The 13662-nt window shown below is 37.7% G+C and overlaps 1 protein-coding gene across 4 annotated transcripts in view; it reads left to right on the forward strand.

Moving 5' to 3' along the window:
- Positions 1-13662, forward strand: part of ADGRB3 (adhesion G protein-coupled receptor B3) — a 1107867-nt gene that overhangs the window by 401772 nt on the left and 692433 nt on the right. For 3 of the 4 annotated variants that reach the window (XM_089681322.1, XM_089681321.1, XM_089681323.1), the window contains one exon: positions 550-711. The exons of the other annotated variant lie outside the window; for it this stretch is intronic. In XM_089681322.1, coding sequence (XP_089537448.1) covers positions 550-711 — 162 coding nt within the window. The remainder of the gene's footprint in view (positions 1-549; positions 712-13662) is intronic. 4 annotated transcript variants of the gene reach the window in all.

The following is a 13662-nucleotide window of genomic DNA, read 5'->3' on the forward strand; positions in this document are numbered from 1 at the left end:
TTTTGAAGCATTTTCTGGTATAAGACATATTGCCAATAAAGGGGTCCTTAAGCAAAATGCAGGAATTATCACATGTTGCAATATTGGTAGCTTGAGTTGTGTTCCTTTTAAAAGACTACAATTCAATTGGCTTGATTGCTAAATTCAGGCCAACAAATGCCAAATGCAGGACTGTTTTTAACACGGTGTAGGGTGATGGATTGGTGGAAACAGACTCTACGGAAAACAATGTATTTTCTAATATGTAATTTAATGCATTTTGCCTGCTGTGGAAAATACCGCAAAAGGCAAACCAAAGGCAAGCACAAAGCTATCAATTTCAAAGCAATTTTAATGCCATCAAAAACCTTGCTTGATATAAACCCTTTCAGTGCTAGACAGAAATTGACAACTGTAATAATTGATCACACACTATTGAGAAAATTGAATGCATGTCAACTGATACATTATTTATGTGACAGTGTTTTTGTACTAAACATTTTAACATTCTGTAGTAGCATAGATGATACTTAAGGCTGTATTCATTTTTATTTGTTGTCTTGTATACAGGTGAATCTGGTGTTGAAGAGTGGTCCCAATGGAGTACATGTTCAGTTACTTGTGGTCAAGGGTCGCAGGTGCGAACCAGAACTTGTGTACCACCTTACGGGACACACTGCAGCAGCCCCTTAAGAGAAACAAGGGTTTGCAATAACACTGCCCTCTGTCCAGGTAGTGTTAGTAGCAGATCTATACAAATTTGGATGTTGTGAATATGTATAATGCCAAACGTCAACACAAAGTTTTGCTTCTTGCTTTTCCCTATCATTTGCATATTTTAGGTATACAGCTTATTATTACTTAGTATTTAATAGGAACAAATGTTAGTTACACATTTTTGAAAGTCAACACAAAAAAATATATATATATTTTCAACATTGAATATATGTAAATCATAGAACATTTAGTACATTTGTTTGGGCTTCTAAGGGGTGTATTTATCATTAATTTTGCCTGATGTTTGTCCATAATTTGCTCAGAATGCTTTGGTGAACATTCACCAATGTATTAAACCAAATTAGTGGCAATTCATCCAAGAATACCCCAGATTCAACCAGTGGAAATTACTTCCTCAATAGAAAAAGGTCTTAGCTGCAACATTAACCCTAAGAAAGAAAAATGGTGTATGTCATTCTCCTTGCATATTCATCTGATATTCCCTCAATGTATTTTTTCAAATATTACCCTGGTTTAAGGTGTGTACATCTTGAATTCTCAACAAAAAATTTAATGAATGTCTATGGAGAGTGCTGAACCAATGTTTTTAATAAATGTTTAGCATTTCCAGTAATTTTTTTAAATTAAAAACAGCATGGCCCTCCTCCCAGAGCCAATCATTCTAATTAGTGGGATGGTTAGCTTAAAGGCCTGGAAACTGGTAACTCATAGCAAATGAACTGTAAGCCAAGGGATGCTTTGAGACAAGTTTTTAGCAAAAATTGGCCCCCTCCCATAGCATTAATGCTTGATGCAGATGAGCACTGACTCTCCAAAAGCTAAAGAGTCCAGGATGGAATGTCAGCAAGGAATTTCTTTTGTATCACTTACCTGTTCCTCCCCCGGGGAGTGATTTGGTGGTCGCCCCCTTCCTTGTGACCTAGTTTTTGGGGTTTTTGAAGTGAAGATTTAGAGTTTAAAAAAGTGAAGTGTGGGGAAAAACTCACTAAATCTCACTTGGGTGAATACCTACTAACTATTCACTGGACAAATGTCCAATAAATGATTGATAAATATTCCAAAGTATTTACATTAAATTGTCATAATTGAATGCATCTTCACTTTTTGGTTCTAGTGACATGACTTCATTAAAGTCTATGTGCAGACTAAATAGCAAACAGCAACATAAGCACAAGGAACATAATTTAGTCACAGTAGGATGTGTCTTTTCTGCTGATACCTCTTCTTATAGGTGAAATCCTTCTCTGTCCATGACCCCACCACTGCCACTGTAATCTTCCAGTGTGATGGGGACTAAGAACTAAAGGCTGTCACAGGTTCTTATTAAGATAGCATCACTATGCCCAACTTTACTTCTTTTTTTTCTGTGAATGAAACAGGGTCTATAAATGGATGGGGCAGACCTTTCAATCATCCACCCATCCTACATTTATAGACTTATTTGCATTTATAGAATCTGTAGTATGGCTTCTATGAATTGCAGAGCTGGCTGAAAAGGGTGGACATAGTTAGGTTCTCTTGATACAAGATGTCACAGACCCTAATTCTATTAACATCCCATGCACTGGAGGATTATGGCAGCAGGGGAAGGGAGGTATGGACATAAGAAGATTTCACCTCAAAGAACTGGCATTGTCCCAAGGAACACATCATAGTGACTGTAAGTTATGCCCCTTGTGCTGATTGTTGTGGGGTTTTTTTTTATTTAAGTTGCACTGCACTTGGGCTTTGTGCTCCAAATGCCCTTCTCCTTTTTCTCTGTCCAATGGGAATACTATATTGACCACTAAAGCACTTTCATGGTAATGGAAGCTCGTGACACTTGCCTCTAGCATCATAATAGCCAGGCACTTCTATTTAAAAGAATACAAAATGGTTATTTTTGTTCATTAGAAGGAAAAGGGCAGACACCTTGTGGTATCTGCTCCTTGGTAGGACAATTAAATGCATAGTTCACCTTTACCAAAAAACTGCCTATGTAGATAAGGGTTGTCTGTAGATGAAAACAAACTGTGCAGCTCTGACCAAAGTTGAGTAATGCCCTTGCTATAGGTGCAGGCCTTTTACATACCCCATGACATCTGAAAGGAAAACTCCCAGGATGTTGCTAGGACATTGCTAAGTGAGCCCTAGCCATTATTGTTCTTCTCCACCATTATCAGCATAGGTAGTATTTTGGTAAGGGTGAACTGACCCTTTAAGAATTAAAATAACTGTTTTTTAAAGGTTTGTTTTAATATTTTGGTGCTTAAATATTGTGTGATACTTGATATGATTTTTTATTATTATTGATTACTATAGCACAGTGTTCTGCCTCTCATAAAAAAAAATGAATATTTACAGAAAGGTGTATGACTTCAACTGTGTATACAAATGTATATGATGCATTTGCTGGTACAGAAGGCATGCAGCAAGCATGGCTCAGAAATGTAACACCTTTTACTGAAAACATGAAAGGATAGGTGAATTTAGAACAAACATTTGCCAGTCCCCCCTGACTACCACCCTAAATTATTCTATGTTAGAACCCTCTCCCCTAGGTGCTTAATTATCTGCTTCTGATGGTTGAGGCCTATGAAGTTACTGCACAGGTTGCACAAAGGTAGTAAATACCACAGGAGGTTACTGCCATCAAAAAGAAGTAAGGAGACACATAAGGAAGGGAGGTTTGGCTTAGAACAAGTTAGGAGTCTGGGGTGGGTGACTAGGAAGATTTATTTTATTAAGTGAAATTGTCCATTAGAAGGGTCTTCTCAGCATCTGTGGGCTTATACGACCTCAAACAAATCTGAATATATTTTCTTAAAATTTACAAGATTACTTTTAGCCCTTGACTCAAGAAAAATTATTAATACAGTTACATGTTATTAAGTTATGCATGTTGTTAGGTTGCTCACAGCTATTGCTGCTGGTGAATTATACTAAAAATGAGTAGAACGTGCTGTGCTTTTGTCTCTATCACTTGTGTTTGCACCAAGCAAATGTGTCTGCTCCTACATTACATATTTGCTAATCTGTACATTAAAAATCCAATAGCAAACTGTGACTAAAAGCAGTGAATATTAATTGTAATGTTTATTATATTCTTATATTAATACACAATGTTATTTTTACGTCTTTTGGAAATTTTAGGCCTCATGCACACCACGTGTCAAAAACATATCTAAGGATGTTTGACCTTTTTTGCAGCCTTCTGTGTTAGCCTAGATGTCCATACACATAAGCATTTACAAGCATTTAGAGGTGGGGCTTTTAGAGGCAGAAAAAAACCCAGAGCTAGCGTGTTCAGGAGAGGAGCATTTTGCTGCAGGAAAACACTGTGCCTGAATGCATGTAAACACATGTAAATGCATCTAAATGAACTCTCAAGCTAGCTGTGTTTATTAGTTGAGTGTCCATTCATTTAAATTGCCAGAATACATTAATATTTTGGCCAATTAAATGAATAAATGCCAAAATGCTTGATGTGCCTGAAAGTGGATTTAGGTGCATTTTTAATGCTGCTTACTCTTGCCAGGAGAAATTAGAAGAACTGCAGGCCTTATAGATAAGTTGTTCAAAAAGAAGCCCTAATGCATTATTTTTATTGTATAGTTGACCATGTAAAGCCTATGGGGCATATTCAAAAAGTAGTAAATGTGACTTTCACCAAACATTCAAATAAATAAAGTATTTAATTTAAAACATATGCATCAGGAAGATACATGTGCAGTAAATTGTTGATAACTGTCACATTCACTGTTTTATAAATATTCACCTAGACGTTATGTACAGATATGAGGAGAAATTTTCTAATACAAATCTACTTTTCAGTCAGTTTTCTGTATTGCTGTTCTGATTAGCCTGGCATACTTTGCTTACTTTTGAAAGTAGTGTGCTAGCTTAAAATTGTACTATTCAGCTTTTTATTGCTATTCTGATTAAAATATAAGTTCACTTTAAAAAACAAAATGCCCATTTTTTTACCGGTAAAAAATGTGCATTTACTATTTTTATTTTTTTTTAGCCTGGAAAGCATTGCACTAGTGGTCAGCAGATTGCAGGTGTCATGCAGGACTCCTGCAAACCTGTAAGTGTATCTATGTGCTTATACCTCGTACAGACAAGCAGATACATTGTGGCAATCCAGTGGTACTATGCCAGTCATTAAAGAGTCCCTAAAAATTAGAAACAATGGCTTTGAAATGACAGAGCCCAATTCTTTAAGGACCTGTGGGTGTATGCCATCTGGTCCAGGTGCTTTATTCACCTTTATTCTGTCTAAATATTTTTGGGTCATATCAATTGTGAGTCAATGTGGGTCATCTGGAGCTGTGTCAATACCATGCCCATTATGGACTCCCCCATGTTCCTTTGTATATACAGAGCTGAAGAAGGTATTTAATAATTTTGCCTTCTCTTTGTCCCCAGTCACCCACTATAGATTATTTTGTAAAGGGCCTACATGCTCGGACCTGACCTTTTTTACTATTAATATATTTGAAGAATTTTTTGATCGGTAGCGGGAGCGGAGAGCAGACAGCGGACAGCAGGGAGTTTGAAGGCAGTAGCCCCTCACCGCCAGTGTGAGTTACCATCAACACCCGGGGAATGAACAGCGAGCCACACGCCGGCTCAAGTCACCACCTCTAATAGGCAACCAGTTATGTGAGAAAATAAGTACACCTATGGAAATTATTGATTTTTTTTTCAACATATTTGAAAACGCAAACATTGGATTTTTTTCTCAAACAGTGCTTACAGATAAAGATGCCTTTCAATTACTTATTCAAAAATATATAAATTGGTGTAATGGTGTACTGTAGAAAATGTATGGACACTTGTGCATCAGAAGCTAGTATTGCCTCCTTTAGCAGAAATTGCTTTTCATTTTTTATAACTGCCGACCAGTCTGTAATATCAATTCATTTATATTTTTTTACTAGTTCTCTATGTCTATTTCCACAACCTGAAAGCTGTTTATGGACATCCCTGCATAAACTGCAGATTTCAACTCCCCCACACAAAACTTCAATGGAAATCAAATCACAATTTTGACTAGGGCACTCCTCTGTTTCTTCTTTTTTGTGGATTTGCTTCGGATCATTATCATGTTAAAAGACTAATATCTGGTTCAATTTCAACTTTGGACAAACTCATTAACAGAGTTTGATATGATACAGAACATATAGTTGACTTGTTGACTGTGGGCTGCACAGGCCCTGAAGCGGTAGTACTGGAAGCAGTAGAAGTAACTCCACACAAAAACATTTCCACCAACATGTTTCACAGTTGCTGTGAGATTTTTTTCTGAAATACTGTTTTCGGTTTGTGGTAAATATGTCTCTTTGTAGATGCATGCACTTTGACCCCAACTATTACATCCTGCAGTGGTTTTTTTGGGGATTTTTTGGGGATTTTTTTAGCATCAAATTCTCTTAGGTTGAATTTGCTGGGCTGCCCAGTCCTGGACAAGTTAGCAGTTGTTTGAAATCTACACTGCTTGTAGATTTTTTTCAGTACAGTAGATGATCTTTTGAAATCCCTTGCCAAACTCTTAGCATGCTGATAACACACATATCAATAGCAAAATGAACACCAGATGAATGAAGTTTCCACTTGCATACCCCCTAAGAAGGTGCCAATCTTTGAAATCTAACTAAGAACACCATATTTTAATCTACTAAATTAATAATGGTGATAATGTAGGGGTGTATTTCCTTTTTCCATAAGTAAAATATACATTTTGTTTATTGAGATCAGGAAAATGAATACACCATGTTAATTTTTAATGTCATTTGTTCAAGTATACCACCTTGTTAGGAACTATATGAATTGAGCTGTAATCTTTTTCCTTTCAAATATATTGAAAAAGTCAACAATTTACTTGTGGCGTGCTTACTTTTTCACAGTAAGCACTAGAAGACAGTGTAATCTGTTTATCAAGTCTGACCCACTCTATGTCTCCCCCCCCCCCCCCGGTGAGAGCACTTAAATAGTACCTACTTTAAAGGCAGTACTTCTTAGTTTTGGATAGATTGAGGAAGGGTTAGAAATCGGGTTATACTTCAATTTGGCACTCTGTTAGAGAGATTACCCATCAATTCCTGTTTTAAGGACAATATTTTTCTTTCCAATATTTCTTTATTAAATTTAAGAAAAGTATTGTACAAGTGTATACAGAGGATATACAAAAAGGAGAGTACAGATATTACAAAATGTGCTGTAGCATATTCTCAGTCAGCACAAATGATCAGAAAACAAAGTAATATGTGGAGGTAACAATGTCATCAATCTTAGTGGCAAAGGATTCAAAAGCAATGTGTGGAGGAATTATTACTCCTAGCCTGGTTTATTGTACAATTGGGGGTTTTAGGCCAAAAAGACCATTCCTCAAGGATTGAGAACAATGTTTTACCAAACAGAAAGTAAAAGAAAATCTGCAACAGGAAAACATACAACAATAAAATGCTGACTGGGGTTCTGGCCTTTCCTTACTTAACTTTCAAAATGCATTTTACTTCTGTTTGCGTGTCAAAAGGTTGTTGCTTTCCGTTACAGAAAATGAGGGGAAGTCTCTCTAACTGAGCCTCTGATGGAAGTAAAACCTGAGAGGGGTTCTAATCCTTCCTCACACTATTCAAAAAGAAAAAAAATTGTAAAAATACATTTCAGGGTCTATTTATAAAAAAAAATGCTTTATGAATGTCTTGGCTTTTGATGAAAAGTTAAGAATAATATCAGCAATGATAGTAATGTGAAATGTTAGTTTTAATTTGTTGTTTTTCAAAGGGTGAATGTAACGTTCCATAACAATTGATCTCCAGAAAAAAACTAATGACCATAATAGTTAAAGAACATTCAACGAACAGAGAAAATAGCCTAATGCTATAGCTTAAAAGTATTTGAACAAATGATAAAATAATATGAGGGAATCCACTACATTGTGAACAAAGTGTATGGAGATTCCTGTGCTCACCACTGAGAGTGCAATGAATTAGCTACTGAGAGAGTGAATTGCTATACCCAATTGATACAATGGCATGGGGATGGAACTCTGCAGTATAGCTTGGATGATATGTTGTTCATCTGTGAAGTGTTTCAGTCCGGTAAGCTTATCAAACAAATGAGCACTGTTGGAGTCCTGTCGGTGGTGTGCATGGAAATCTCCATATACTTTGTGCGCAGTGCTTTGGGGTCTGCTAGACTGATTCGCCAGCCATGATTTATCTGTATTTCAAAGGGAAGCACAGAGATCCAGTAATGACATTGCTGGGTCAAAAATAAGGTAGGTACTGAGAATGGATAGGTTTTAGGTATTTATTACAGCCATTTATACAGTGCTGAGCATTTACACAGCACTTTACATACTATACATTCAAAGCAAACCTGCCTTCAAGTAGCATACAATTCAAGGTCCCTTTCTCACATGCACACACATACTAGGCCGGTTTAGACAGGAACTAGCTAATCTACCAGCATATTTTTGGAGCATGGAAAAAAAAGAGAGTACCTTAAGGAAACACATGCAAGCAGAGGGAGAACAGGAAAAGTCAATGCAGACAATGTCCTAGCAAGGATTTAAACCAATTAACCCAGTGCTAGAAGGCAGAAGTGCTACCCAGCTAGTCACTATGTTGTCACTTCACTTTCCTCTGATAGTGTTACTTAAAGAAATGTACTGCAGCTCCAGCATTTGATCATCCTACATTTTGAGTCAACACTACATAGCATTTTAAAGAGTATTCATGTAGAGGTAAAATAGTTGTTTTTATTTATCTGTCAGATTATATTATATTAAATCAGCTGTCTGCTTTTGACTTAAAGGTAACATGTACTTTGCCTGTTGTTTAGTTCACCCATAAATGCAAATAGAAGTCCTGTGTAAACCCCAAATTGCAAGCTCTACTTACATGTGAGAACACTTTGCAAGGATGCATGTACTTTATATTTTTGAAATGTACACTTGAGCACTGGTTCACACCAAAATGCGGCTTAGAAATCATGCTACTTTATTGCGATTTCAAAGCCAACAATCAATGTGGCTTTGTGTGAGGCTTGCCGATATCTGTGCAACTTCATGCATGGATGTCAATGCAAGTCGCACATGAAATTGCAAAAAAATTATGCAGGAACCTTTTCCAAAGTCAGTGAAACTCAGAGTTGCACCGATTTGAACAGTTCCATAGCCACAAATCAGGTGCAACTTGCCATCTGTCAAGTTGCATGACAAGTTACTCTGATGTGAACCAGGGCTGAGTCTAATGTATGCACTGCAAGAATTTCACTTAACCCTTAGGCCTTAATTGGCTTCAGAAGCAGTGTGTGTAAACGTTTGTATAGATTTTCGCAAACTCCCCCATTTCAGTATGAAATGTTATACATTGATCTTAACCACATGTCGCCCAGCCACCGTAGAAATACGGCGGCAGGGCGTCACGGCTGGGCAAAACCACATTTTAAAATGTGTGCTTTTAAAACAGGTAGGGGGCACGCACGAGGCGCGCCGCCGCCCTACCTGTTCCGCCGATCACTGCCGCGGATGTCAGTCGCTGGGTCACAGCCGGTTGTTACCGGCTATGTCCCGGCGATTAGCGGCAATCAGTGACAGAGAGCGCAGCTGTAGTAGCTGTGCTTTCTGTCAGTTCCCCGACAGCTCCTGACACGCTGATTGGGACAGAAGAGTTTATCTGTCCAGATCAGGGGTGTTCCCTGCAGTACACACCCCCGCCCCCTAGTAAAACACTCCCCTCACACAGTTAACCTTTTCATTGAATAATAAAGTTAACCCCTTCCTCCTCAGTGCCATTAGTACAGTGTCAGTGGTTTTTTTTTGCACTGATCACTGTATTGGTGTCACTGGGGATGTTAGTGACCCGAAGTCAGTTCCCCCCCAGTGTCAGAATGTTCACCGCAGTCCTGTCTTAAGTCGCTGATCGCTGCCATAAGTCACTGATCGCTGCCATTATTAGTATAAAAAAAAATTAAAAATCCCAGTATCTTTTCCGCCATTTGTAAACGCTATAACTTTCACGTAAACCAATTAATTTACACGTATTGGGTTTTTTTTTTTAGCAAAGACATGTCGCAGAATGCATTTTGTCAGAAATTTATGACTAAATTTGATTTTTAAATTTTTTTTTACTGGACATGTTTTATAGCAAAAAGTCCAAAATATTGTTTTTTTTCCTCAAAATTGTCAGCCTTTTTTTTTATAGCTCAAAAAATAAAAAACGCACAGGCGATCAAATACCAAAGAAAGAAAGCTCAATTTGTGGGGAAAAAAATGTAAATTTCATTTATGTACTGTATTGTATGACCGCGCAATTGTCCGTTAAACTGGCGCAGCGCTGTATAGCAAAGAAATGGCGTAAATTGCAGTGTCTATACCATAGTTTGTAGACGCTATAACTTTCACACAAAGCAATCAATATACACTTATTGGGATTTTTTTTACCAAAAACATGTATAAATTTATAACTAACTTTGAGTTTACTATATATTTTTTATAGCTGAAAGTAAAAATTATAATTTTTCTTCAAAATTTTTGGTATTTTTTTGTTTATAGCGTGAAAAATAAAAAGTGCACAGGTGATCAAATACCACTGAAAGAAAGCTCTATTTGTGTGAAAAAAAAGGACGTAAATTTCGTTTGGAAGCAGCATTGCATGACCGCGCAATTATCAGTTGAATTAGTGCAGCGCCGAGTAGCAAAAAGAGGCCTGGTCATTAAGGGGGGTAAATCCTCAGGAGCGCAAGTGGTTAATAGGAGTGCTAAGTATACCTTGAAACAAGGTGCTACCAGGCAGGTAGTGCTGAAGCTAGAAGGCTGTAAAGGGTGATAGTTAGCACTTCCATTAAGATATGTGTTTAACATTCGCATATCAGAGCTGAAGGATGCTTTAAAGGCTTCAACAAAGCTGAGAATGCTCTGTAAAAGCTTGCCATACACACTGCTCTGACACGAGCTCAATTCTAGTTTCTTGCTTGTATTTATGCCCTCTACAATTGTGACTGTTAAGTTTACCTTCACCTAGGAGCAGCCCTATCTGTTAAAACTAACCATATACTAACTTACAAAATATCACTAGTCACAGTACAATCTCTATAATTTAATGGTTTACCATGAAACAAGTCTTACATATATCTTTAATATTAAATCTTACTATAAGTATTAAGTATATGTAAAAATAAAATGAATATGTATCATAGGCATACATAGTGTATTTATTTAGTTTTATGTATTAGCATACAAGAATACGTTTTTTCAAAGAATAAATACAAAAGGACTTTTGTTAAAGGTCTGCCAAGAGATGTGAGTATTGACCTGGTAGAAACATTATTGTGATGTTGGGTATGGACAAAATGTTCCTCTTAAGTTCATTAAAATTTATCACATCTTACCAGAAATCTATATAAAATGGTAAATAAATAATTCAAAACATCAGAGCGGAATGCAAGTTTGTTGGATCACAGGGAATTAATTATGTACATAATAAAAGTGTAACAAAGCAATGAGGTCTGAGCACCATACTGAATAGTAATATGAGGATGTCAAAAGAGGATAGCAATAGCCCTACTTTTTCCCTATTGTGGGAGCTTGTCATACCTTATGTAGTAAAACATATTGATAAGAAAAGTTAAACATATTGTTGATCCACAAAGAGGCAGAAAACCTCTGTGAGTATCTGTTGTACATAATATTTAAAAATGTTCTTCTTTAGCTTGGCAATAGCAGACATATGAATTATTTGGTTCACATCACTGAGGATGACTTCTAAATTATAGTTTATATTTTTAATAGAAAATGCATCAAACCCATTTTTAAGTATACACCTTTATTACCTGTTTTATTTATTGCACATACTGTGAATAATAATATGCACCTTTTACTGATACAAAGTCAAAACAAATGAATTATGCTGTCCTGGCATCAATACTACCTAATAAAATGACATCCTATGTATTGTGAGAACTAGCATCAAGGGTAGAGCTTTAAAGTACACAGTCACTTACTTTCTTTTTTGAGGGTAGTTTTTGACCAATTTTATTTAAAAGAAAGTTCCGTAAATCCAACACCATAGATTTCCCTCACAGGGGTTTTCAGCATTTCACTCCACCAAACACAGACTTGTAGCCTCCTGAATTATACATACAATCCTACTGCTCTGGCCTTCCACTTCAGGCTCATGCCTGCCTTCTGCAGATTCTTTTCTAACTGGCTCTTTCAGGAACATATCTAGCAGCCCCTTACTGCTCTGGCTCCCACCTCTCATTGGTGGAGCTCTCCTGACTCCTGGGCAATGACCTCCTGTCTGCCAGGGTGGAGCCCAGAACCATGGTTAGGCCTCTACAAAAAAGGCCTGCACACACCTGTATAATCAATGTGCTGGCTGTTCACAAACCCTTTACCCAGGACTGGAGATTTTAGAAAACAATGAGGACACTGAACATCCAGTTTCCTCTGCATTAGCCAAACCGCCTGGAGCCCCTCAACCTGTCTGGATGAGAATCCTGGGTAATAATCCTCATTTAGACCCTGGCAGGGTACTGCACTGCCACAATATGAATATCTTGTCCCTGTTTTCAAAATTGCTATTAATCCCTATTTAGATCTGGCTGGTGTAATGCAATAGCTGGCTGGCACATTTACTGGACAATTGACAGTACAGATTTCAGAAACTAGTTACAGAGCCTGTTTCATGACCAATCACAGTGACCACAGACATACACCATACCTGTGACTTCCCTATAACAGAAATACTGCTACAGGGCAGCAAGGGAGTGCAAAAACACATATATATAACCATTTGCGGCTTTGGCTGTCAATCACTGGATCTCGGCTGGTGATTACTAGCTGGCACCCGGTGATTACCGAGTATCTCCAACGGGGGAGAGACCTGTGTATAAACAATACATATCTCTCCAGTCACCAGAGCCATACAAACCAGTGTGCTTACAGTAAAGCACACACACAGTCAACATAGTGAAACAGCAAACAACACAGTTAACCCTTTGATTGCCCCAAATGTTAACCCCTTCCTGCCCAGTGCCATTAGTACAGTATTTGTGTCATTGGGGATGTCAGTGACACCAAGTCAGTTCCCCCCAGTGTCAGAATGACCGCCGCAGTCCTGCATTCCCGCTATAAATTGTTGATTGCTGCCATTACAAGCATAAAAAAAAATCCATTATCTATACTGCCATTTGTAAATGCTATAACTTTCACATAAACCAATTAATACACAATACATAGCAGAATACATTTTGTCCTAAATGTATGAAGAAATTTGATTTTTTTTTATACTGGACATGTTTAATAGCAAAAAGTCAAAAATATAGTTTTTTTCTCAAAATTCTCGGTCTTTTTTTTATATCGCAAAAAATAAAAATCTGCTCATCACAGCCTCTGTTACAGTGCTCAAATAATAGTGTCCCTTGCCTTACCACAGTGTCCTTCACCTAATCAAAGTGCTCCTACCTGATCACAGGGCACCTACCTGATCACAGTACCCCTTGCCGGATCACAGGGCCCCTACCTGATCACAGTGCTCCTACCTAATCATAGTGCCCCCTGCCTGATTACAGTACCCCCTACCTGATCACATCCAGTTCATGAATACAGCGAGCACCAGATTACAGCCATTGTCTGATAACAGCCAGCACTTGATTATAGTCAGTGCCAGAATTTGGGCAGTGCCAGATTATAGCTAGTGCCTAATTACAGCCAACTCCTGACTACAGCCAGTGTTTTGGCTTTCTGATCACAGCCAGTGTTTCACTTTTCTGATCACAGCCAATGCTAGTGTCTGCAGTTTTCTGATCACAGCCAGTGCAAGTGTGTCCAGTGTTGCTAATCACAGTCAACATGAGCATATACTTTTTTTACCTTGGGGTGTCTGCTTTCCAAAATGTGGTCATTTTTTAGGTATTTCTACTCTTCTGGATTACAAAAAAGTAGTCAGG

Source organism: Staurois parvus, unplaced genomic scaffold (genome assembly GCF_062004578.1).
Source record: "Staurois parvus isolate SC_StPar_1 unplaced genomic scaffold, SC_StPar_1.0 ptg000264l, whole genome shotgun sequence".
NCBI classification, from domain to species: Eukaryota; Metazoa; Chordata; class Amphibia; order Anura; family Ranidae; genus Staurois; species Staurois parvus.